The following is a 26,557-nucleotide window of genomic DNA, read 5'->3' on the forward strand; positions in this document are numbered from 1 at the left end:
GCAATTTTTAGGAAAACTGTCCTGATCCCTGTTAACCAATTACTATCAGAAAGGGAACATGTGTGAGTACACAGTAATTCTCTTCCTCACTGAGAGCACAGAAAGAGGTGTCTGGTAATGCTTCTTGCTAATCCTGCGACCACACCAAGCAGCACGGGAGGCGGGCGAGGCAGGAACTTCTTTTATCCTAAATACGGATCTCAATTTCAAGAGAGAAAAGAAAAACATTTATCTCTTTCAGGTGTTATGGGTCATCAGCTGTTACATGCTTTTAGCCTTCTATACAGAGAAGAATGAAAGAAAAATCGCTTTTAAATACGTTATTTGGAAGAGTTTAGCTAAATACTGAGTATCGCATTAAATAAGAAAACAAGACAGTATGTATTTTTTATTATTCAAAGGATGTTCCCTCTCAAAGCATTAGCTATTTGAGCACTTCAGAGTAAATATGCCAATGGGAATCTTTTTCAGATAATTGTATTGTTATAACGTATATTCTTAAACACTAAAAATGTCGCAAATATGGGTTTCAATCTACTCAACTCTCATCCCCACAGAAACACACTGCTCCTGGTAGCATAGAAAATTGTGAATATTTTAAAGTCTTTCTTGAAAACTCTTGAAAGCATTGATAGGGAACAAGCATCCTTTTGAGTATTATCCAATACGTTACATGTGTCAGAGATGAATCAGGCCATTCTGAATACAAAGAAGAAAGGATTACATGCAAAATCCTTTAGAAGGAGGAGCCACTTACAGAACCGAGGAGTAAGGACCTCTGAAGAGCTCCTCCTTTATAAAAGCAGTGAGATCGCAAACATTGTCAAAATCAGTTTTCCAAAACTCTGGCAATTAACCAGTGGCTGTCAACAGTCTGAGATGCATTTATTCAAGTAAAAGGGCTGAAATCTTGTCAGAATACTGATCTTTGTGGCCTTTTAACTTGCTCTGTTCCCATCTTCTTCTCCCCATCTGCATGGTAGTCTTGAAACCCAACAGCTTCATGATCAGAGTTGCCATTAAAATCATCAGCTTAGAAGCTGCTGGAGGGGGAGGCACAGCTTTACAGCTCTTCAAAATCCCCATTCCTAGAGGACGGTCATTATTTCATCTGCCTAGCTGGTTCTTGGAAACCTGCACTCACAGGGTTTGTCTTCATTTGATCTGACTCAGACTTGCTCACTGCAAAAGCCTTTCTCTTGGGGCATTTATCAGAAACACTCAGTGACAACTATTAAGCAAGGCAGCTGCCTGAGGTCATGATACCAGCTGGAGTAAAGAAGAAGCTGACCGATAAAACCTAAAAGGAAAAGCTAGGGGTGAGATGTCCATGAGGGCTTTGAAAACCTCCAACACACTGCTGGGAACCTAGAAGGCTACGTCCATGCGCAGGACCATAGGCACGCCCAGGAAATGGCTAAGAGTGCCCCAGCCTCTCACCTCTGGCGACCCTGAGCCCCGAGACTGGCGGGTGTAAGCTGCCTGCCTGAGTACGGAAGCTGTGCCCCAGCACACACGGAGCTTGCTGGTAAAACCCGGGAGATTCATGGTTTAAGATGTTTAGGGAAATCTCTGTCCAGTCATCGTGTGAACACCAAGCCAACCCAGCAGAGACTTCAGCGGCCACATGTGAAACGAATGCAGGCTTCACTGAAAGCCACTAAACATATAAACATCAACAACCACAAGTATCAGTAAGACCCGGGAGAAGGGTGGTTTGCCTTCCAGAGTTGCTACACTCTATTATTTATTATGTCCACTATAGAACAAAAAAATCATGAGACACGGAGAAACAGGAAAGTATGGCACATACACAGGGAGAACAGCAGCTAATAAAAACTGTCCCTGAAGAGGACCAGACTTTAGACGTACTTAAAAAACTATTTAATTAGCTATTATAAGTATGTTCAAAGAGCTGAAGGGAACCGTGTCTAAGGAACTCTGGAAAAGGATGAGAACTATGTCTCATAAACAGAGACTATAAATAAAGAGATAGAAATTATCTAAAATGAACTAGCTAGAAATTCTGGAATTGACAAGTACAATGACTGAAATAATAAAATTCACTAGAAGGGTGTGAAGTAACATTTGATCTGACAGAAGAAAGAAGCAGTGAACTTGATGATAACTGAGATCATCTAGTCTGAGGAACAGAAAAGAAAAAAAGAATGAAGAAAAATCAACAGAGTTTCAGAGACCTGTGGGACATCATATGCTTAATGGGAGTCTAAAAAGAGATGTGATTGTGTTGAGATAAAGAAAAATGCCATATGATGTCACTCATATGTGGAATCTTAAAAAAAAAAAGAAGAAGACAAATGAACTTAAATATAAAACAGACTCACAGACACAGAATACAGACTTGTGGTTGCCAAGGGGGGAGAGGGGTGGGAAGGGACTGACTGGGAGTCGAGATTTGTACACACTGACAGGTAGATATAGAATAGATACAAAAGTTCACACTGTGTAGCACAGGGAAATATATACAAGGCCTTGTGATAGCTCATGGTGAAAAAGAATATGAAAATGTATCTATGTACATTCATGTATGACTGAAAAATTGTGCTGCACACCAGAAACAGACACAACATTGTAAACTGACTGTAACTCAATGAAAAATAAAATAAAATAAAATAAAATAAAATAAAATAAAAGGAGATGTGAAAGAGAAAGGAGCAGAAATAGTATTTTAGGAAATAATGGCAAAAACATAGAAGAGAAGGGAACACTTCTCAGCTCATTCTGTGAGGCCAGTAATACCTTGAAACAATAAAAACAACGAGATCCCAAGAAACCTGCAGACCGCTCTCTCATGAACACAGACGCAAAACTTGCCACAAATGGCAAACCAAACCTAGCAACATAAAGGACATCATACGCCACGACAGAGCGGGATTTATCCCCAAAATGCAACGGCTCAACACAGGAAACCAGCCCATGTGACGCACGCAGTGACAGAGACGGGGACGAAGGCCGCGTGACCATTTCAGCATGCGCAGAGACGGCCGCCGACAAAGTCCGTCCCCTATGCGACACCGTGACACTGAACACACCGGGAACAACAGGGAATTTCTTCAGCCTCAGAAAGGGCGTCTGTGGGAACCCCATGGCTAGCGTCATCAATAATGCTGAAGGGGTGGCAGCTCTTGCCCTAGGATCAGGAGCAAGGCAGGGGTGCGCACCCTCTCACCCGCTCAGCACCGCGCTGGAGGTGCTCGCCAGGGCAAGCAGACAAGAAAAGAAATGAAAGGAAGCCAGACTGGAGAGGAACTTCTTGTTGTAGATGATATGAATATACTAAACTCCACTGATTTATATATTTAAACACATTACTCAAACACAGGCTTGTACACCAATGGTTATGGCAGTTTTTTATTCACAGTGGCCAACACGTGGAAGCCACCAAAATGTCCATCAGCTGAGGATGGATAAACAAAATGCAGTATGCACATAACAGAATAACACTTAGCCATAAGAAGAGTGAAATTCTGATATGTGCTACAACACGGACGAATCCTGAGAACAGTGTGTTAAGTTAAACAAGCCAGACACAAAAGGACAGACACTGCTCAGTTCCACTTACATAAGGCGCCTAAAATAGTCAACAAACAGAGAGTGGAAAATAGAGAGGCTAGGGCAGGGGCACCTGGGGGTTAGTATTTTAATGGGGACAGAGTTTCTGTTTGGGGTGATTGAAAAAAAGGGTGATGGCTACACAGCACTCTGAAAATACTTAATACCATTGACCTGAACGTTAAAAGCAGCCAGGATGGTGAACTTCTATTACGTGTATCTTACCACAATACAAAAGTGTCTTGTAAAGAAAACAACAACAACTCACTTTTAAAAGGGCAAAAACATTGGGGAGAAATTTTAAAATATGAGCTTTTAAAAATAAAAAGTGAAAGTTAGAGGGAAGGCTAATGAGAAAGAAACTGCACGTGAACACGGTACTCAGGGTGGTGAGTGTGTCCTCCTGCGGGCACGGCTGGACCGCTCTGAAGGTCCTGCACGTGCCTGCAGGGGCTGAACAGATCGGCTCACCAACGGCAGATGGCGGAGGTCAAGTGTTTTACTGTGAATGAGGGAAATGACCGAGAAGCAACAAGTGACAACTAGAACATTCCGCGTAGAGACATCTGTATGAACTATGTTTAGCTTAATACAGACATAGATGGCGATGACGGATGGCTGGATACACAGATACAGGGAGACTTGTGGATGTACGCAGGTTAGCATGTACACATGTATTTACTCACTCTGGAAGCAATGACGTCCTTGAAGCAATGACCACAGATCTTGGTTTCTAACACCATTACTCAGCAGAAGGAACCAGGGCTCCTTGGAGAAATGGCTAATTCTAGGGTCTGGAAGGGAAAATGTGAGGTACGTTGGGAGCATCTTGTAGTATTAGAAAGTAAGAAAGAAAGAAAAAAAGTAAGGAAGGGAGGGAGGGAGGGAGGAAAAGAAAGGGAAAGAGAACCGCCACGATGGTGAGATGCATGTGAGTCTACTGGAAAGAGCATCCAATGGTCAAAGCGAGAACCACTTGAGAAAAAGCCGCACTGAATTACAACACAAAGGATAAAATAAATACCTATGAGTTGATATTAATATAATTAAATGGTCCAATAAATAAATAAATGGCAGAGAATAGACAGATCTGTCGCGTGGAAGAATTCTAAATAATTCACACAGATGCTCCGCTGTCAGTAAGGCAAACATGCCTTCCATTCCTGTGCATAGAGACCCCTTCCAAAAAGCACTGGGGAAAGGGGACCTTTACAGACACCTGACGGCCACGGCCTCAGTCAGGTGCTGGAGGGGACCGTCGACAGGCACGTATCCTGCTGACGGCACGGCCCCCCGAGGGGGAGTAGTAAGAACAGTGCTTAACTCCTGCGCTCTCCCTCTCAAAACCCTATGCCCCCAGTCTAGTGATAGAAAAAACAGAAAAACTGTCGTTAAAAACATCACACAAGAGGCCTGACAAATATTCCTTAAAATATTTGACTTGGACGTTTAGACTTTTCAGAGGCTACAACCAGAACGCAGTGAAAAGAACACATTCCCAGTTGGTCAGAAAAAGTCCTCTGGTTCTAACCCAGCAAAGAGCAAGTTTTCAATTTACCAAACATTTCTTTCTGGCCCTTAGTTCCCCAAACTACAAAGTCCCCTTCAGTATGCTAATTCTACATGGTCCCAGAAATGCACGTCCCATGTCCCAGGTGACGTGTGATTGAGGATTTAAAACCACAAACTAAGCTGCAAAATTTCATCTGATTTTAATAAAGTTCCACAGCCCAAAAAAGAAACTGATACTGTATATTTGCCATTTCCTATTTTGTCTAACTGAAAGCTGCCTACAGAAACTTGGGTATTTTCAGTTTTAAAAGGCTATTTTTAGTTCAGAAAGGCTATTTTTAGAGGCAGTATTTAATTTTCATTCTCAGAAATATGGCACCGAGCCTTTGGGTTGTAATGATCTGTTGGGCAGAGAAAGAAAGATGAGACAAGGGTAATATTTCACAAAAATTAAGTCCCAAATGCTGATCCATTGACTTACGTATTCCTGGACTCAGAGCTCTTCCAAATCACACCTAACTACATTTAAGAAAATAATTATTGAGGCTCTTGGCTTTGGCAGAAAGCAGTGCTCTCGTTCAAATGATCATCTGTCACATCGCTAATGTTATTATAAATGACAGGCAGCTAAATTTACACTCAAGGTAACATTATATATTAATAAGAGAATTAATAGGTCAGTCATCAAGAAACCATACACCCAGTTAACAAGCCAGATAGCATCTGTCTTCATGCTTGTTTGCTACACATCTGCAGCGAGATCATAAATCTCCTTAAATGCCAGCCTTGCAGGCAGTGCTCTAGCGAGGCTAAAAATAGCGCCGTCATTATGGCTGTCATGTGTGTTCTCAGCCACCGGGGGGCACTGTTTCATAAACCGCGCTAAGCACTGTTTGGCTTTTAGAGCTAATTAAAAATAACTGAATATAGGTGGAAAGAAGACATTATTTCTGGATCTATCCACGTTGGTAAACAGGGATAATTCAGAAAAAACGAATACGTTATTGTTCGTATTATTTTGTCCACATTTGTCAGGAGCGTGGGGCTTTAGTCCCCGCCCACCCGGGGACAGATGCGAACGCTCAGCAAGTCTCAGAAATCCGTCAGCCTTAGTGTCCTTCTCCCAGACCAGACGTTTGTGGAAGCTTCATAGCACGTCTGGAATATCTTCACAAGGTGCGTGGCTCTGGTCTTCAGCGGTGTGGCTGTTGGCCTCACCGGGTTCTCGAGACGCTCCCTTACTGAGAAGTTTCTGTCGTGGGGTTTGACCGAGTTAGCTGGAATCGAAGTCACGTGAGACTCCAACGCAAGAGCCGCGCTCCTTTATCATCGCTGAGAACGGCGGCCAAGGCCGTGTGTTCACGACACGGAGACCTGAGAGAAGCGTGACTGAAGGCACAGCTAACAACAGGCGGGGAAACTGGTGACGGGAGGCGGGGGAGCCGAGTGTGAGCCCGCGCTGCGGTCTCCAGGCGTTTGTAGTTCACGGTGGGGCTGTTCCCGCCTCACCGAGCGGCCCAGCCTGCAGAAGAGGCTCGGAGACCGAGCGGCCCGGCCTGCAGAGAGGCTCGGTGACCGTCTGCTGAACACATAAACGCGTACCAGGCAGACACCCACACGGGTAAGCCTGGGGCTCTGCCGGCCTGGCCGGGGAAGGCTGCGATTACAGACGGCACAGGACCGAGAAGTGCACCTGCAGCTCCACCGCCTGACTCTCCGTCTTCCCTGGGAGAGAAGAAACAGAGGATGAGTGGAGTTCTCGGGGAGTCTGGAGTCCCCTGGGCGTGGAATAACCCATGGTGACCGTCACTGTGCGGTTGACCAGACAGAAACCTCAGGAGACAAGTCCAGGTTTCCAGTTACGAGCCCTGAAGCCTCAGCGCCCTGCAAACTCCAAAGATGTTAATGACAACGCTACGCGAGCCTGCGCCTCCATCTGCGTTTGCCCCGTTCCCTTTCCTGCTGCAAAGTCCTGGTCCTCAGCCGTGCTCGGATGGCCTTGGGTGCTCCCCAGGTGTCAGGCACGTCCCCATCTTTTCTCAGATGGGAACACTGAGGCACGGCAAAGCCCGATACGCTGTCTAAGGGTATGCAGTTAGGAAAGTACGTCGGGCTAACGATCTACCGTCAGAGACGGGTTCCCACGTCCCTAGGAGAGAAGCGCGGGGCCTCCTCGCCTGTGGCCACTGCGGCATGTTCATGCCCGTGTGCGACTGGTGTCCCGCCCGCTCAAGCTCTGGGTCCTCCACGGTCGCCCGGCGGCTTTCAGACCCATCGGTTCTGGCTCCCTAATTGACTCGCGTTCCTCTAGCAATCCCCGCAGGGCCTCTGCCGTTCAAAGCCCGGAGGGAAAGGCTGGGCAGCTCCGAGTCGGAAGACGGAGGCGGACTGAGAATGGTTCCCTGTGCCACTGTTCTCTTCCACGTTCCTGTCACACCGTTCCCTGGCCTCAGAGCTCCTTCCAGAGCGCTGCCTGTCTCCTCATCGTCCCCACGAGGGCGCCACAGCCCCCGCTCCTCCCCGCCCAGCGCGCGGGAAGGCCTGCTGCGGTCCCGTGGGGCGGACTAGCCGTCGGGGCGGGAGGCAGGACGGGGGCCGGCGGCCGGGACGACCCGCGGAGGCAGCAGGAGGGGGCGCGCACGAGCCCGAGGCCGGAGGGGGCGCCGCCGCGCTGTGCTGCGCGCTCCTCCAGAGCTGCTCCGCTAAGTACGCGCAGAGAATGCACATCCCTTGTAAGGAAGAAGGGCCCGTTTTATGCCAGTTTCCGCTTTCTTCGTTCAGCGCCGCGGGGGGGCCGTCTCTCCGCGGTGGGGCCTGATCTGGGCGGCTCCCGGCCCTCCCCGCTCGGCAGGCCGGAGCCCGCCCGCCCTCGGCCGCAGCTCCAGCTTCGGAAAGTGCCCCGGGAGGGACCGCTCCAGGCGGAAGGCGCGCCGACCGGGCGGGCCAGCCCGGCGCCTCCGGCTGCTTAATCTGTGAGAGGACAGGCTGGACCACGAGATGACCGAGGCCTGGAGCGCTGAGAGGCGCCACGGCGCGGACCTGCCAGGTAAGCCCGCGGCGGGGCAGCTGGCTTCACCGCCCCCTCTGGCGCCCAGCGTCGTGCCTGACACGTCGTAGGTCCTCCACACGGTGTGGGTCGAGTGATCAACGACCGAATGAACCAGAAGGCAGCTGCCTCGAAGGCGGGGATGCGCTTTCTTTAAAAACAACACAGACTTAACAGCGAAAGCAAATCCAGAATTCTTTACGATCGTGGAGGGATAACCTACCTTGGGCATTGAAAGAAAATTAGGTAGATTTAAAAAATTAAAAAAAAATTTTTAAAAGAATATGGAAAGGAATATACGCATGTACATGTATGACTAAAACATGATGCTGCGCACCAGAGATTGATCCAATGTTGTAAACTGACTAGACTTCAACTTAAAACAAAAAAAGAAAGAAAACAAGGTGTCAGGTGTACACTCCTGGTTTTTGAAGGGACACCGAGGCGGACTTCTAGCCCCTTCCCAGCGTGCCCTCCAAGTTCCCATAAGAGCAGGAGGGAGGCCCGGCCGGCTCAGCGGCCCTGCTGGACACAGGTCTAACCGCCCCCCCTTTCTGTGAGAGAGGCCCCCTCACAAGGCGGAGAGCAGAGTCAAAGTTCCGCTCCTGCCGAGGACACAGGGAGCCTGGCTCTCCTGGCCTCTCCGCGTGTGCGTTTCCTTCTCGGGGCTCAGGGGCTTTGACACTTGCCGGTAAAGACGTTGAAAATTATGGGATAAATAGATGACACCTGGTAATGGGATATTCTCATCTAGTAAAAACCTTGAATCTCTGGGCTCCCGTATTCCCCTTTTGGGTCAAGTTAATTATATTAAGTGAATTCTTATAGCTTTAATGTTCATAACATCTTCATGCTGCTCTTCAGAAATGAATTCATTCCTTCTAGACAGGAAATTTGTCGGCTCAGACTCTGAGAAAAAGGATTCTCTTTAATGCATTCAAGAGGTCCACTTACATTTGTATTTCTCCTGAAATAAATTGTTTGCCAGTGTTTGTTCTGGGAGAAAAAAAAATTTTAAACACATCACGGGCGTAGCATTAAAAATCAAGATACACAGTATGTGTGAAATCCACAAATCTTAAGAGACTCGCCCTTATGAAAAGTTACGCCTTTGCCTGGCACGTTGTCTGTTGCAGACACGCACTCGGGACGGGGTATTCCCTACTGCTGAGCCGCGGCGGGCAAGGGGTGCTTCGCTCCAGCAGAAATTGGTCCTCTGGTCACGAACAAGGGTCTGCAGGACACAGCTCCCGTGATGCTCGCTTAATGAACCGTCGGCCTGGCGCCCAGGGACTCCTATCTCGTCTTCCTCTCCCTGCATCCAGGTGCGCGCGCAGCTGCTTACATATGTGACCCGCCATCGCCGCCGGATTCTGAGCTTATTAAAGGGGGCGGCTGTGATTAGGCCACCCCCCTCCATCGTCCAGGACTCTGAATGAGGACAGTGATTCACAGAAACACACATACACATCCTTTCCTAGCCTGCATCCACACTCTGAGACGGGGCAGGTGTCACCACTCAGAGACCAGCACGGGTCCCTCTGCTCATAGGAGCAGGAGCGGAGAGGCCCCCACGGTCTGACCCCGACCCCCGCTTACGCCTCAGCGCCCACCAGCCTCCCCAGCGTTCCCGGATCAGTTCCCCACGTGCCAGTCTCATCCTCCCATCCTTTGTGATGTTAACAAAACTCCCTCCTCCCCTTTTACTACTATCAAGCATTCTTCCTTGACAAGGTCCCAGGTATGTTCAAATGTCCCTTTGGTCCAAGTGTCACCCCCGGGGGACTCTGAGCCCCCGTGACAAGAAGCCCCAATGTCCCCCCCTCTCTGCACTTTCTACACCCCTCACTCCACTGTCTGCGCCTCGGGAGGCACCTGTGTCATTTAACTGTCCATCTCAATTTCCCCCAACCTGCCTGAGGGCAAGGACTCCGTCTCATTTCTCTTTATGCCACTTTTTCGGTTACTGACCAAATGAAGGAACAGATGGAGTAAAACCGCCTGACTTGACGGAGGTGAAACGATGGAAAGACAGCGGATGGGACCCAGGAGGCCAGGTGCACAAGCTTGGGTAAATTACCCGGCCTCCGTGGGCTCCGCTCTTCCCATTTCAGGATGTAGGCGCCCTGTCAGACGGTGCTCCTGGTTCTTCCCTCGTCTCAGAGCCTACAGTTTCTTGGCGAAGACTAGCAGGTCCACATTGGAAGGGACCTACAAAGCGAGGGATGGTTTTCACAGAGCCAGGAGGTGTCCTGCCCGCACATAGAGCAGCTCCTTGCCTGCATCTACGCAGAGGCCTCGGCCATCGCCGTCTGACCCATGTGCAGTTCCAGAAACAGGACTTCACATCCTGAATTCTCCTAAACACTGAAAATCACCACCCAGCTCAAGAAAGCCAATAGTGTCAGTGAACTACCCCAGGCCTTTTGTCTCTCACAACTTGTAAGATTCCGTATCATTAACAGAGTTCTCATTTCTGTAGGATGACTGCCATCTTATTATAACTATCTTAATCTCTCTCGGCATCCAAAAGATAAAGGGACTCCACTGCAGACGGACTCTGCAAAACCCGAGTACGTCAGTCCTGCCTTCTACACCCTTCAGTGAAGCTGTGGGCACCAGGCCTCGGCTCTTTCATGGCAAGCTGGATCAAGTCTCTGCGGAGACCCTGGGTGGGTGGGCCTGCGCCGGGGGCCCAGGTCCCCGAGGTGTGGGAAGTCCCACGTCTGGGCTGACAGATGGCACAAGAGTGGACTGAGAACTAGACGGATGTCGTCATTTTGTCCCCCTGTACGATGACCTCACCCAACTGTAGTTCACTCACTGAAGTCGCACTTGACCCAAAAGCACCTTAAAGGCTTGAGAAAGCTATTCAAGCTGAGCCTCAGAAGGACCTGGTTCTAGCTCAGAGCTGGCCCCCGCCGCAGTCCTGGGGTCATCGTCCGCATGTAGGATGACTTCTCTGAAAGACCCACGTTAAACGGCACTGACGGCTCCCTCTCACCCCAGGGACACAAGAAGCACCGTCTTCTAAAGGAACCTCAGGTTAACCTGCAAACTGAGGTCACTGGGCCGTGGCTAAGCGGACAGACATGCACGCTGCATGGATTTTAACTGACTGGTGAAAGGCCACTTCCCTACTCTGGGCCACATCTTATGGGACAGCCTCAAATGAGCCTCGACCCCAAGTGGGGTTTTACAGCTGGTCTTGTGAACAAAGCCTCGGATGCAGAAGGAAAAGGAAAAATGGGGACATGACCCTCACCCAGCTTAGAGGACCACCCCTGGAGTGCGGCGTGGGGTCCACGCCGTAGTGTTTGGAGACAAACCGTCAAAAGTGGCCTCTCCTCTGCTGTGACACTAACCCTGGGACCCAGATGATTTATTAATAACTCTCCAAGCCTCAGTGTCCTCACATGTAAGGTGGAGACACCACCATCCACAAAGGACTGCTGTGAATATCAGATGAGCTCATGTGCATATAACACACGGTGCAGGCACAGGGGAGGAGAAGGGCCAGGACGAGAATGAGGGCAGAGGTGGAGGCAAGAAGGAGAGGCCCCCTGGGGGTCCCCAGGCCACAGAGTTCTCTTATTCCTTAGAAATTCCTAGGAAGCCGACACACAGCGATCTCTTCCTCCCCAGGATTGCCCTCTCATCGGGCTCCTCCACTGCTACCTGATGAGCGCACTGGCCTCCTCCGAATCCTTTCCGGAACAAAGCGGCGTGAGTTCAGCTACTTCCCTCTATGCGTTCATTTCCCTAACACTTCCTGGGCACTGCACCAGGTGTCGGAGGGCAAGCAAATAAAAACCACCGATGCTTTAAGAGTTCACATGTACAATACGCCTTACATTCTACACACAAGGGACAAACCACAGCTTTTCTTTATGACCCAACTCAGCCACCTGAGCAGCGCTCCTGGATCCGGCAGACACTTCATTCACGGTGACGCTCCAGGGACACTGCTTGACTTGTTTACGTTGTTTACGTAGCTTGATCCCCAGAGACTCAGTCTTGCTTTGGTGCCGGAATGGCGTCCCCGAGCTAGTGCGAGCTAGTAACTTCAAGACATGAAGTTACTACCCAGAAAGAAGCCATGGAGACACATTAGGGGCGCTGCTGTGGTCGTTGTTTCTCACGTCCATCAGCTGGTAATTAACAGACTCTTATGTGCAACCCATTTGCTTGTTTCACTCAACTTCCTTGGAGATCTGATCCCCAAATTCAGTTTGAGAAATCCAGCAATTCAGCTTACGGGTGAGCACTCAACCTCGGCATCTTGTGTTCAGTACGAAACCTATCTCAACGAGAGGAGTCGTGGAGAAGAAAGTAGGAAAAGAAAACATCCCGTGAAAGGTTGGAATCACATTACGTTGCCACTTACCCCTCTGATTTCAGCCCAAAAGGTGCCCTCTCACTCGCTGACCACAGCACATCCGTCCTCTCTCTCACATATTCCCTGTGCTCATTCACAGGCAGACTGCATGCAGGGGTTTATAGTACGTGTAGTAAGATGTGTCTCATTTCTTTTCTTTTTTAATTGAAGTCGAGTCGGTTTACAATGTGTTAATTTCCAGTGTCCAGCATGGTGACCTCACACCAGTCAGAACGGCCATCATTAAAAAGTCCACAAACGATAAAATGCTGGCTCTGGTCTCTGAGGCAACGTGAACACGTATCACAGAGCTGAAGTGAATTCCAAGGTGCAGCCCCGCTCTCTGGTTGTGGATCTACCACCCACACCACCGGAGGTGAGAACTCGGCAGCCGTCAGGCAGGGTCTGTACCGTTCTGCCCGTTAGAATTCCTGACTTGGACGCATCAACCCCCCTGGGAGCTAGTCCGCATTTACTGCCAATCTGCCAGCAGAGTGTCAGACTGCAAACAGAAAACAAACTCACTGAAGTCCTAAAAGTAATCATCCGGCAGCAGTCTCCTTTCAGGTCGATCCCTGTAGTTCTTAGGCATGTGTATTTGCAGATCACAACTGTGTGAAGGGAAGTACTTGGTGCCCAGAGGTGGTGGAGACGGGGTGAGGGGCTAACAGAAAACACGAGTCAAACAGCAAAAAGTAACTAACTTCCGGTGGAGGAAGCAAAGCTCACACTTCACCTGGCTGCCCTGTGGAGCCTCGGGGGGCGCGTGGGACCACACTTCTGCCGTGACCCCTGGGGTGCCAGGACGTGAGACCAGCGGTGAGGGGGGGGGTGATGTGCACTGGACGAGGTCACGGGCCACCTAAGGAGCTGCGTGATCCTTAGAGACCACGAGGGGAGAAGATACTGCCCGGGGACACTGTCTTGTCCTTCCCAGACACGTCCAGATTCCCGCAGCAATGAGGGGCCAACTTCACAATAACTCGGTTAATGCCCCTGTATTCAGTCAGCATAAACTTGCCGCGAACCCTGGGCAGGTTCTCGGAGCCCTTCGAAGGTACTTTCAGTGTTAAGTCAGATGGGACCCTTAGAAAATGAGCGCGCTCCTCCACTTGCTCGCTGGGTGGCCCAGGGCAGGTCACTCAGCCTCTCTGATTCTAGGTGCCCGCGTGTGCACAGCCGGTGTCACTGGGAAGCACTCTGCTACTCTGTGGTTTCTGAGGTTTGCTCTGTTTCCCCCTTGCTTTTGGTGGGATGAAAGCCCTGTGTCGGCGGCCTTGACCGAGAAGGCTGGGACCCAGGGCAAAGGTCACAACAACTCGCCTGTATTTGAGGTAAACAGTAAGTGTACGCATGCGCCAGTTATATAAGCCTTGGAACCAAGAAAGCAGAAGTACGCGTGCGTCAGTGGTGTTATGTCAGCCCCGCGAACAAAGACACGCACACTGCGCATGTGCGGGCAGGATGGGTGCGCCGCGCCGCGCGCCACCTTGCTGTTCCGCTCCAGGTCGGCTCCCCGCGCGTTTCCGGTTGGGTAGCTCACCTCCTGGAACCCCTCTTCAGCCCACTCGGCTGACACCCCGTCTAAGGATCCGACCTGGGAGAAGTGAACAAAATGAAGTGGCTTGTCGATTGGAAAAACTCCTTAATTTGGCTTTTTGGTTGTTGTTGAGAAGGTCTGAGTGGCACCCAAGGCAGGAGCTCAGAGGGAGGGTTGCCAAGCTAAAGTCATCTGCATAGTGAAGCTGCTTAAATGAGCTGCCTCCTGTTTTTTTCCCCCCTCTGGAGTAGGAGATTGTGTAGGAGCCCAGAATATTCAGAGAAGTAAAGGTCTGGGCAGAGAAGACTGTGACCCGAGAGACAGTCCCCGCTGGGACGGGAGGGTGCTGATCCAGAAGCAGCAGGTGTGAGGTTGGCCCTTAAGTTGGGAATCTGCATCTTCAGAAAAGCCCAGAGCTGCTCAGCATCCAAAAAGTCCAGACACCAGCATGTCTAGGCCTGTAGCCTTCCCCTCCTTCTGCTCCAGGAAGACAGAGGCGAGACACACAAAAAGGTGAATTCCATATCGACCATTTATGAAGGATCCACCCTGGTACTCAGGACGCCTCCTTCTGGAAGATTCCCACTTGCAAAAAGACCACAGGGCACTGGCTATTTGGTTCGCCCCGAAGGCCCCTGAAACATTTAAAAGGTGAACATGAAATTCATGCTAAGTTTGCAGGCGACTCTGGTTCACGTCGCATCCCTCTGCCCGGACCCCGTCCCCGTCGGCATCGGTGCGGGGCGTGAGGTCAAGGTCAGAGGTTCTGTGACGGAAGCAGCAGCAGCAAAGCGAGGCCCCTCGGCTTGGGGAAGACGCCTAAGGAAGCAACCAAGAGGCAGGGAGAGCCAGCGAAGATTCTCTGAGGCAGGAATGCCCAGGGGCGGTCAGAAGAGGGGCGTGTGACAGTCATCTCTCAGTCGCTCCATCTCTGGGTGTGTAAGTGTTCTCTGACTCTTAACCCTGCATAGAAGTCTGTACTTAAGTAGTTTCATGTCACTGAATTTGGGAGAAGAGAGGGGTGCAAGGGACAAAGCAGAGAGGAGAGAGGACTGTCTGCACGGGAGCCACCCTGGTGCACAGGACAGAGCGGGCGGTGGGGGTCAGTCTGAGAAGAGCTCAGGAAACATAAAGCATTGAGAAGGCCACCAGGCTTTCCGTGGGACCTGGGTTCATGCTTATGCTGAGGGGTGACCCCAGGCAGTGAGAGATCTGTGGGTACTTGGGTCATGTGGAGATCATGACATCCCACGTCCCTCCCGGGGTGGCTTTGAGTGATTCTTGGAAACTGTGCATTAGAGGACGGAGCCCAGCATCCGCTGCACTTTGCATAGAATCCATCAATGGCAAGTGAAATAATCACGGGGGAGGGGGGGCAGGGCTCGTCTCAGGAGCCCGGTACCCCGTCTAGTAGGCTCTCCCCATGAAAGCAGGAAAATAGAATCGGATACATCTTTTCCCTTACACACATAAGTACGATTTTTTACAATGCCAAGACTTACAGCAGGTAAAGAACCTGGTTATCCTTCAATCAACCAGAAACTCACTTACCCAGAGTCCTTTCCCATGACACTCGATTTGCTGAGTCATTCAGCCAAGTAATATTTACAGAAACTTTATTACATGCCAGACACGCTGTTCCCATCAGGGAACTAGAGCGTCACTACAACAGACTCACAGCCCCAAGGAGCCCGCCATCAAGGGCACGGCAGAGGTGTAAACAAACACCTGAGCGCAAAGTTAGACGCGCTCTGGGCACAGGACCGAAGGGTCGTCGGGGACTACGCTCAATTATGGAGGAGATCAAGTGATTCATTTTTTATTAATTAAGAAGGTGATCCATGCTGGAGAAGATGCCGATGATAATTAATTAGCCTGCAGCAGGCCGCCGTGGCTAAGGACGCGGTGGGATGATTTGAAGGAAACTAAATGGAAATGTCAGTGCTGGCAGGAGGGTCACTGCGATCAAGGCTGCCGGGTCTCTAATGAACAGCACCTCCTGATTTGCTTTAAAAAGACCATTCTAGACACAGAGGAATCTCTCCCCACCCCCCAGGCTGCAGTAAATCTGGACGTCTGCACCTTCACAGGCTCCCTTAATTTGGAGGAAGGTAAAATAAAGCAAGACCCGTGCGCCCTGGTCTGTGGCCTGTTGGGGTGAGAGTCTCGTCGGCGTCCCACTGTGCCCACTGTCGGCGACCCCCTGCCCGCGCCTCGTCTAGTCTGGAGGGCGGACCTGCCGCAGGAACGCGTCCTGCTCCGGCTCCGGGTGCGGCGGCGGCCTCGCCAAAGCCCCGGGCAGCCCCGAGCCCGAGGCGGCCACGTGCGCTCCGGAGAACGTCCGGCCGCCTCCCTGAGGACGGAACACAGTGTGTACGTCTCACTTGACATCCCTTCTCTCAAGAAGAGATCCCCCCGCCCCCAAAAGCCTCCCCTTTGTCCTGCAGACACAGCTGAGACAGGCTCTCACTCCGCGCTCTCGCCAGAGGCCTGCGTTTGGGTCCCCAGAGACGGAGGCTGAACCTAAATTTCCCAGGGAGGCGCGCTTGCCGCCTATGAAGTGTCCGAGACTCGGGACGCGCCTCGCTTCGCGGGGGGGAGCGCCGCCCGGCTGCGCCCGCAGAGATGCGGCTCCCTGACACGCGCGCGGATTGACAGCAGCGGCAGGGCCCTGGGTCCCGCAGTCATTTACGGGCCCAAGAGCCCAGCGAGGAAACGGGGGGCACCGCGCGTGGCGCAGGGAGCTCTGTGCCCTCGAAAGGGGAAGCGGCGGCCGCCGCCTCTGCGCCAGGCCCTCCTCCGTTGGCGGCTGCCCCGGTCCCGCCTTGCAGAGCGGGCGGCGTCCCCGCGGCTGGGGACCCTGCGATGATGCCCTGCTGGAGGCTGCACGGGGTTCTGCGGAAACCTGGGGAAGTGAGCCACTCATTCTACTCGGGCAAAAGCAGAGATACTGTATTTTGGCTCAAGAAGGAAGGTGAGTTTCTGAAGCAGAGACGAGCTGAACAGAAGCGTCTCACACACAGAACGGAGGCCAGGGCACCAGGCTGTCTCGAGCAGCTACCGGCACTGTTTCTGCTACGTCGCTATTACTGCTTCCGCGGCCACCGGCACCGAGGGCTTCTGTCTTTGAACGTTTCCCGCGGGTGACTCTGAGGGGAAACTTCGGAGGGACAGTTAGCAGGTCGTAGTTTTAGCTCAGATACTGGGAATGTGGGAGATGCATTAAGAAGGAGCTGGAACAGTGCAGACAGGTGGCTGGCTGGCCACTCGGCCTTGGTCTGAGCTCGCGGGAGCGCCGTGGGGGACGGCCAGGCCCCGCCGCGCTGAGGCAGCCCACGGCGTTCTCGGCCGAGCGCCAGACAACCGGGCGCCTCTTCTCCCGAGGAAGAGGGAGTCTCGAGAACTACCTCAAAAGAGAAGATAAACTGGTGGTTTCCCCAAATGTGGACTCTAATTTCATCTGCTTCTCAAGGGCTTTAATAAGGCACAATGATGCTTCTCAACGTGCATTTTAGGTAATGACTTCAAATGATTACTGTTATTATCTCCATCGGCACACCGAGCCGCGGAGGAAGATCTTCAGTCTTCAAAATGTCCTTCTGGGCATTCTCCTGAAGTGACTCTGGCCTGTGGGTACAGGCTGCACCAGAGGACCCCCAGGGAACTGCTTCACTCTCTGCAATTCTAAGACTTAATGGCTCTGATTGAAAAATGCGGCCTTCAAAAAGCAGGAGGAATACCCAAACCTTTTTAAACTTGAATTCCCCCTCTATCCAACCCCCTGAGCTTCATAAAAAAAAAAAAAAATCCATCTGGTTTTACAGAATAACAATAGAGAAAAGATACAACAAATATGGAAATCAAGCTGCTGGAGCCCTGCGCTCTATCTCCAATTTTATCTCCTAAAACATATACTTTCCCAGGATCAGCCAGCCAGCTGATATTTTCCTACAGTCAAAAGAAGCAATTTTCCCCAATTTTACAGTCTCTCTCTAGTGTTGCATCTGAGAGACAGAAAGGGCTCCGCGCACAAGAGGCTGGATTAATGGGAATGAGTGTAAACAAACACAGTGGAGAGATTCTGGAGCCAGCCAGCCGCAGTGGTCCCTCCCGCGTCCCACAGCCGTTGAGGAGGAGCAGGCTGTGAGGCCAGGCGTTGCCTCGAGCTGGCAGACAAGCTAATCCAGCCCTTTGTGCAGCTCCTACGCCAGCCCTGGGCCCACCTGCATCCTAAAGATAGCAGGAGGGGAGAACTGGTCCCTGAAGGGTGCTGGTGGCCCTGGCCTGCTCGGAGCACAGGGCAAGGGACTCATCAGACCATTGCCAAGTTTCAGCTGCCTTCCTGAGAGGGAATCTGCAAAAGCAAATAAGCTTCCTGACACGTGTGCGGCCCAGGAGTCCCACCAGGTGCTATGGCATCGGGCAACCTGTGCAGGTGGACGCAGCGCACTCAGGAGGGCACTTGAGCAGCAGACACAGAACTGAACCTCAGCGGCACAGAGACTGTGATTAAAGTTGTGGAGGGAATGGTTCCTTCTACGGGGAGTACCCAGAGGCCTGAGGACCGCGGCCACCTAGAGGCTGGAGACATAAAGCTCCCTCCGGCCACATCATGATCCCTCCTCCTGAGCGCTGCTCCTGGTCCTGCTCCCAGTCTCCAGTCCCTCACCCTTTAGCTGGACTGCTGGCAGCTGTGCCCGCAGTTAGGAGCCGCAGCCCGAGTCTAAGCTGGGCGCTGAGCGCGCTGAAGGCAGAGCTGGCAGGAGGGCTTGACGTGTTAGGTACGAGGTACAAGAGCGAGCAGAGCAAAGCGCGGCCTCGAGGGCTTCAGCCTGTTCTGCCAAAAGAACGAACCTCTCATCAACTGAATTGGGAGAGGCTGTGGATGGGGCAGTGTTTTGTGTTTTGGTGGATTTTTAAATTTTTTGAGAGGGTGGGAGGGTGTAGGTCAGGAAGTCAGATTTGGAGATGCTGAAGTTCGGGTCGTGATGTCTGTAAGACATCTCAGGACTTCAGAAGCGAGGTCTGGTCTGGAGAGTAAGTTAGCCATCATCAGGCAGTGGGGACTACTTTACGTCATGAGACTAGGGGAGAACACCGAGGGAGTGCGTGAAGATATCGAAAGGGGGACAAGGACAGAGCCCCAGGACCCCAACGTTACACGTCAGAGAACAGAGCGAGCACCAGCACAGGCGCCCCAGAAGGAGCTGCCCATGAGGCAGAAATAAAACCAGGAGAACCTACAGTCAAGTAGAAAGTTTGTGCAGGCAGAGTGGGTACTCAGTTGTGCCAAATGCTGCCGATCGGCAGACTCAGATGAGGTCTGTGATGTGCCCGTGGAATTTAGCAACCTGGAGATACTGGGGACCTTGACAAGGAGGAGTGTCAGGGAGTGCGTTTGGAGACAACAGGAGAAGAGGAACTGGAGACGTCACAGAGGGACAACCGTTTGCAAATGCGAAGAGGAGCGAGAAAGTGGGCAGTGCCTGGCGGGGAACGTGGAGTCAAGCTAAGTTTTGTGTGTGTGTGTTTCGGTGTGAGAAGTAAGAGCGTATCTGTTTGCTGATGGGAATCACCTGCCACAGAGACCAAAAAATTAACAATTAGAGAAGAAAGGCGATATTTGCTGCCATTATTGCTCAAGTAAGTGAGGCAAGTTGGCCTCTGATGTGGGTAGATTGAGCACAGACAGGACATCTGTGGTTACAGGCGTGGGGGAGGGGCAGAGCGCGGGGCGGGTGTCGACGCTGGTAGGTAAGGAGATGTGAGGGCGAGAGTATTCTCAAGCTTTCTTCCAGTAGGTTTAGATGAGACGTAGGCTGGGAAGAAGATGTGGAGAGAGAAGGTTTGTAATTATCCATCATCTAGGAGTCTGAAAGAGTGAATAGACAAGGAAAGCTCAGGAAGAGTGGTCCATGGACATAAACAGACTTAAAGGTCTGAAGCAACCAGAAGACCTCATCACAGTGGCCACCTCCTGTCATGCAGTACCAGCACAGCACACGATGGGACCCAAAAGGTTGAAAAGTGCAGTGTGGGTTCTATAAATCACGTAAGAATTTACCTGACTAAGCAAATGCATGGAGACACTACGCCCTGGCCAATTTCAGGAGGCACGTGCCTCCTCCTTTATCAGAGAGCTCAGGGTGAGTTCAGATGCTATCAGCGCTGTTGCTCTGCACGCCCCGTCTGGCTTGCCCCCACGGCGTCAACAAACACGGGAAGTCTATTTGAAGACTGTTTGACTATTTGAAAACTGTTTTACCAATCAATTTCAGAAAAGGGTAGATTAAAAAGTCATCTCTAGTATAAAAATGGATGAGGAGAAATTGAACTCCCACCAACCCATTTCCTCCTGATAAAGTGTATTAGCTCTAGATGATTAACTCCTATATTAAACCCAAGATATATTTGTTAACTTCAGTGTTTAATGTGCACTTACGAGAGTCAGTCTCTTTGTCTGTGGGGAATTACCCCATTTTTCTTGATCACTTGGGTATTGTGTTAGTTTAACATAGCCCCATGGGAAAAGAGGATACTAGAATACAGAATTTAAGAAATAGCAGTCATTCTGAAATAGTCACAGCCTGTGTAGTCTTGTTTAAAACACACAGAGTAGCCAGAACGGTTCTGAAAGAAACTGGCTGGAGACAGGCAAGACATTCTATCCAGGGCTGGAGACATTCTATCCAATGTAGCAGCTTATAGAAACCAGAGAGACCTAGGTTCAAGTCTGAATTCTGCTGCTTATTAACTGTGTGATATTGATCCAGTCATTTAAATACCCCAAGCTCAGTTCCCTCATCTGTAAAATGTGAATGATGATAGTTGTGAGAATTAAATGTAAAGCACTTGGCCTAGAGCTTAAGATGTGGGAGACCTCCAGTACGTGGCGGTGGTGGCAGTGGTGACGGTGGTGATGTGATGATGATGATGGTGATGATGGGGATGGAGATGGTGATAATGATGGTGATGGGGCTGGTGGTGGTTGTGATGATGATGGTGATGACAATGATGATAAGAAGAGGCATGGGCAGGAGAAAGGAGGAGGAAGAGGGGAAGGAGGGGGCTGTGGTAGTGACGATGGTGGTGGGGGTGACTCCCAGCCTACCACAGGGAAACTCTTCCATGGGAAGACTGCGTGCCTTTTCTGGGCCCAGCAGCTTGCCTGCTACATTGTAGACACTCAAGAAACACTAATTGAATGAATTAATGTTCTGATAATTTCTAAAGCTCATCTCAGCATTTGACAACTTGTGGAATCCCATGAGTATAATCTTTCCCTGGGTCTTAACATTTAGACTTGTAAGGTAAAAAATGAATGAATTCTTTATGGTATTTATAAAAATCAATTACAAATGCACAGTTGATCACTGCAGTTATTTCATTCACTGTAAGCTAGTGCGTCTTTAGGGAGCCAGGAGGAAGGGGGTGGCCAGGCAGAGGAGTAAGGGAAAGTGGGAAGGCAGCTCAAAGCAGCGGGCGGGGGAGCAGTGCCGCTCCCTGCAGCGTGCGGGGGAGAGCAGTGCTGTTCCCTGCATTCCTGATGGTGCCTGGTCTTTGGGGAGACCTGACCACCTGCCTACTTGGCAGCAAAACTTCACACTGTGTACATTTACAAAGGACAAATCCTCTTAAGGAAACTCCTGGACACCAAAGCCTGTTTGTTTGAACCGCAGGTGTGTTTGTGAATAGAGTTGACCTCCTGGAACAGGCGGGCTGGGCCCTTTCTGCTGGGTGCAAGGCCGCCCCTCAACTGCCCAACTCTGTGGATATAAGGAAATTCTGGCTCTTGTCCTCTGGCCAGAAAGCTGGCACATCTCAGGACCACACGTCTGCCGCACACATTAGTTCATGTGATACAAACATGTTACGATAGCAACCAACACGGCTTCCTGCAGACATGTGGTGCTCTTGGACCCCAGAGCTCGGCTTGTACTTTTTAAATTAGGGATGCTGATTTAGGCCAAGTCTGAAACCAGGGGCGCCCTAATATAAACATTTCACTGTATTAGCATCTCGTGGAGTCTTTGCCGGGCCTCCACTGACCTACTCTGAACCCTATACCTTTGAAACCAAGTTTATGCATGCCTTTGAAACTGCTTCTCAGGAGGAAGGAGAAGGCCGTGTCTTCCTCCGTGCGCTCTGTGTTATGATCGCCGTCCGTCGCTCCCTGATTTGTCTCCAGAACAAGGACTCTGTGCTCCTTAAGGAGACAGTAATCATCTTTTACTCCCAAGATCAGGCCCAGAGCACACGAGCAGCGCTTGCATCCTCCCTCTGCGGTGGGTAAACACAACAGGAGGCAAATGCTAAGCCCCCTCAAAACAAAAGGTAAAATTCCTTCCTCAAACAACAGAGGCCTGGGCCCTATCTGCGCCGTGGGCTTCCGCGTGCCCCACTGATGTCCACGCTGCCCCGCTCTCACTCCTACCCAACTCCCTTGACAAAATACATCCCCTCCGAGATCCAGCTACCTCTCTTATTTCTAAATTAGCTCATCTAAAGATCAGAAATGAACACCGAAGCCATGGCAGAGGGCGGAGGGGAAGCCGCCGCGCTGGCAGGAGACTGAGCGCGGCGAGTCACGGGTGATTTTTGAGCCTGTGGCGCGTGACAAGCAGTGCAGAGGATCTGACGGCAAGAAGACATGACGACACGGCGTCACTCAACAAACCAGCAGGGGAGAGAGCACCAACTGGGAGGTCAGGAGGCGGCTTCCAGCCACCGCTGCCACTGCTCAGCCCTGTGCCCTCAGGAAAGTCGCCTGCCCTCGCTGGGCCTCACTCACTATAAAACCCAGGACGGGAACCAGACCTCCACCTTCCACTGTAAGGTTCTCTGACCTGGGGGCTAAGTCTCAGGTGCATCCCACTGAGGCTAAGACTAAACGCAAGCAATATCCCTGGAGATCACAGGAGACGTTCGAGGACCAAACGACGCAGGAGGGATGCAGCGAAGCCTGCAGAGGATGGGAGTGTGGTCATGCACATCTTTCCTCCCACGACTGCACTCCAGCATCATTTCTGACCCAACTAAAGGAAACAGATGACGTTCCGAACCAAAAAAAAAAAAAAAAAATATTGTGAACATACTGCCTTTTGCCTCCGGTTCTATTTTGCTTTGTTGTTTAAAAAAATCCCCCCAACAAGAAAACAAAGTTTCATCCAGATCCAACTTCAAGAGGAAAATTAATTGATCAGCATCAGTGCCCTGGGCTGTTTCCTTCATTAGACAGCATTCTAGAAGAATCCTTTCAGTTCCTTTTGGCCCCTGTATCCAGCTGGGAATGAAAGCAAGAGAAGTACCGAAGGGAATGAGGAACGTGGACACGGGAGGAAGGCTCGGCTGTGTCTCTCACTGTTCCGTTGCTTAGCAACGTCTCACATCTCCGTCTGAGAGATAATGGCTCAGGGAGGTGACACAGACGACCCGTCTCTCACGAAGGAGCAGCCTGATTTTCACACACTTTCTTGGAATGGTGAGAGGATGAGGATGACAGCGAGAGCTCTGGGGAGCCGCTCCCAGAGCCAGCGAGAGGATGTGACAGGCAAACGTATAAAACCCAAACTCTCAAAAAGTGGCAGGGAATGGGAAAGCGGCTTCTCACGTGCACAGGACTCAGGACTCACCACTTATCCACTTCGCCTCGGGGTCGTGAATTTTGAAATCTTCACTGAAGAGATCTTCCACGGTGACCTTCTTCTTTTGAGACAAACTGTTATCTTCCGCTGGAAAAGAATGAGGCAAATAGTCAAAAATTTTATCTTTTGATAAGAAGGGAGGACCACTAAACACTGTGACTGCCTTTCAGAAACAGTATATACGGTAAACATGACGTCTACAAATAAATGCTGGACAAAAGCCAGTCACGCTTTTCGTTTGTTATTGAACTACCAGAAACTACGGTACGGGGAGTCACGATTTGGTGAAATGGCATCATTAAACGATCATATTTCTTAGGTATAAACGTAAATGACTGTTTCAAGAGTGACTTGTGAGCAATAAGGTGGAATAGTCCAGAAAGGAAGGAACACATGCTCAGAATGGATCTCAGCTATATAACATTATCAGTCATTCATTAAACATTTATCGTGCCAAACGCAGACACCGTGTTGGGTGCTAGAAATTCAAAGACAACTAACGCATTCTTTACGTATTTATTCTCCAGGTGCCTCCCTTGCCCCTGGCCGCCTTCAGGTGGGGGATTAGCTCTTCAGATAGACTTATGCCCCTAGTCTGTGTGCAAACGCTCAGGTTCTGCCCCGCTCACCTCACCATGCTTCAGAGTAAGCACCTGGGATGGGACTTGAAGGCACTAAACATCCATCCCAAGAGGAGATGTTTAGTTAATGGCACCGGTGGGGAGACTTCAGGAATCTGGCAGCTTTTATCCTCTTTCTTGAGGATGAAGCTTCTGGGGTTTTAGATCTGCATCCACAGAGGCTCCTTCCATTAGAGGCACAAAAATCCATTCATCTACTTTGAAAAGACAAAGGGCTGTCCTGGCCTCTGACCTGTGAGCCGCAGCAGATGCACCACCCAGGGCAGAACATCAAATCACCTTCACCTCTGTTGTACCAATAGGAAACTCTGTCTGAGCCATGTCTGCAGTGCATCCTTATCTAGAATGCTTGTTCGCCACCCCATCCTCTTAAATGAAAGATGCCAACTGGTTGCTGCACTTTTCCCGAAAATCCCAGTCCTCTTCTCGTCTGTTTTGTGCTGTGCTGCTGTGGGGGGGCATCCTCGCGCTAATTAAGGTGCGTATGTCTGTGTGCATCCTATGTCGGTGGCTTCAGATCCGTGTGTCCTTACTTTTTATGTTTGTTTCTCTTTTCAGTTTCTGACTGTTGATCAGCCTGTACTTCTTGGGCTGTCATGGTGTTTGCCCTCAACAATACTCTTTGCCTCTTTTAATTTCCTGTTTCAAAATCTGTGGCAGGTTCGGAAGACAAGAAGAATTTCTGTTATACTACTTAATGAAATAAGAACAAATAATCTCTGAATGAAACCCCCACGGCTTCTTCTAGGATTCTGGTGTGTAGCTTTTGCCACATCTCCTGTGGTTTCTTTCTTTTGGCCTCTCTGGACATTACAGGTTACTGAAGTTCTCAAAAACTTAGTGCACTGATTGATTTCTTGAATATCAAATAAGATTAAAGTGTGTAAAAGTCTGTTGAAATTTACAGAATGACGTTCAATGTGGCCTTCCTTTTAGACCCGAGTGTATGTGGACCTCTCCCAGGTGCTGATCAAAACATGTTAAAACCAAACTAAGTTCTTCCCTCTGGGATCTTTCTGTGTGCAACTGAAGTAGCCCCCGCAAGACCCACAGCTTCAAACACAGTGCATTTCAGTATGGAAAACAGACAGTAAATGAAAAATTTAAAGATTTCTAGACATTGATCTAATAAAGTTATACTGTGATCTGGTAATTAAGAAGTATGTATACTTGCAAGTAGTTGAGAAATAAGTTCTGGAGATCTAATGCACAGTATAGTAATTACAGACAACAATATTATATTATAAAAATCAAACTTGCTAAGAGGCAGACCTTAATTATTCCCACCAAAAAAAGATAATTAAGTAACCTTATAGCAGTGTTAGCTAACCCTACAAAGGCAACCATATTGCAATGTATAAATGTATCAAGTCAACATGTTGTACATCTTAAACTTACACAATGTTATATACCAAATATATTTCAATTAAAAATACAATAAATAAAATAATGCAAAAACAAAGAATAAAAATTTCAGAGATACTCAAGTACACGGCCAGAAAATAATCATATTAAAACTTAAATTTTATCTAAGAAAACCTCATTCATCAGGGATGATTGTAGACCCACATTTTGGTACCCATGTGTCTAATAAGAAAAGAGTGAAAGGCTGCTATTTAAACAAACTTTGGGTAAAATATGAAAAGCCAGTTTATTCACTTTCTGGAAATTTTTCTTTTCACAAATGACTGTTCTTTTCATCCCAAAGTCAGCTTCATTTTTAAATAAATGATTACCTCCTTTGTTTTCAAAACATTTTTTGAAAATGTATGACTTCAGTAGGGACGGCTTGTGGGGAAGGCGTCATGACCTGCACTATAAGCAGTGCTCTCTGTTCGAGCCAGGACATTTGATTCTGTCAATAATCAGCTCTGCCTCCTTAAGGCACTCTCTGCTGGCCTCTCTGAAGCTCGAGGGCTCACTCACATGGTCAAGTGCTCTCTAACTAACTTACTGACTTACAGTTTGATGCGTTCCAAAAATCCTTGGAGATGGTGACAAGCATGAGTGACTCACACATTCAGGAGCCATGCTGAGCCCTGAAGAATCACAACTGAAAGACCTTCCAACTGACCCAAAGGAGCTCACACAGCGATGGAGCCAAAGCCGAAAGGACAACCACATGGCCACGGTGACAGGACTGAGGGCAGCACGCTAATACTTAAGGAGGCTGCAGAATAAAAAAAGGAGCAGGAATTCCAGAAAGAATTCCTTGAGAAAAGA

The 26,557-nt window shown here is 49.8% G+C and overlaps 1 protein-coding gene across 4 annotated transcripts in view; it reads right to left on the bottom strand.

Annotated features, from left to right (window-relative positions):
- Positions 1 to 26,557, bottom strand: part of DPP6 (dipeptidyl peptidase like 6) — an 846,122-nt gene that overhangs the window by 258,703 nt on the left and 560,862 nt on the right. For all 4 annotated transcript variants that reach the window (XM_074366690.1, XM_074366691.1, XM_074366689.1 and 1 more), the window contains exon 3: positions 23,682 to 23,780. In XM_074366690.1, the coding sequence (XP_074222791.1) occupies positions 23,682 to 23,780 (99 nt within the window). The remainder of the gene's footprint in view (positions 1 to 23,681; positions 23,781 to 26,557) is intronic.

Source organism: Camelus bactrianus, chromosome 7 (genome assembly GCF_048773025.1).
Source record: "Camelus bactrianus isolate YW-2024 breed Bactrian camel chromosome 7, ASM4877302v1, whole genome shotgun sequence".
Taxonomy (NCBI): domain Eukaryota; kingdom Metazoa; phylum Chordata; class Mammalia; order Artiodactyla; family Camelidae; genus Camelus; species Camelus bactrianus.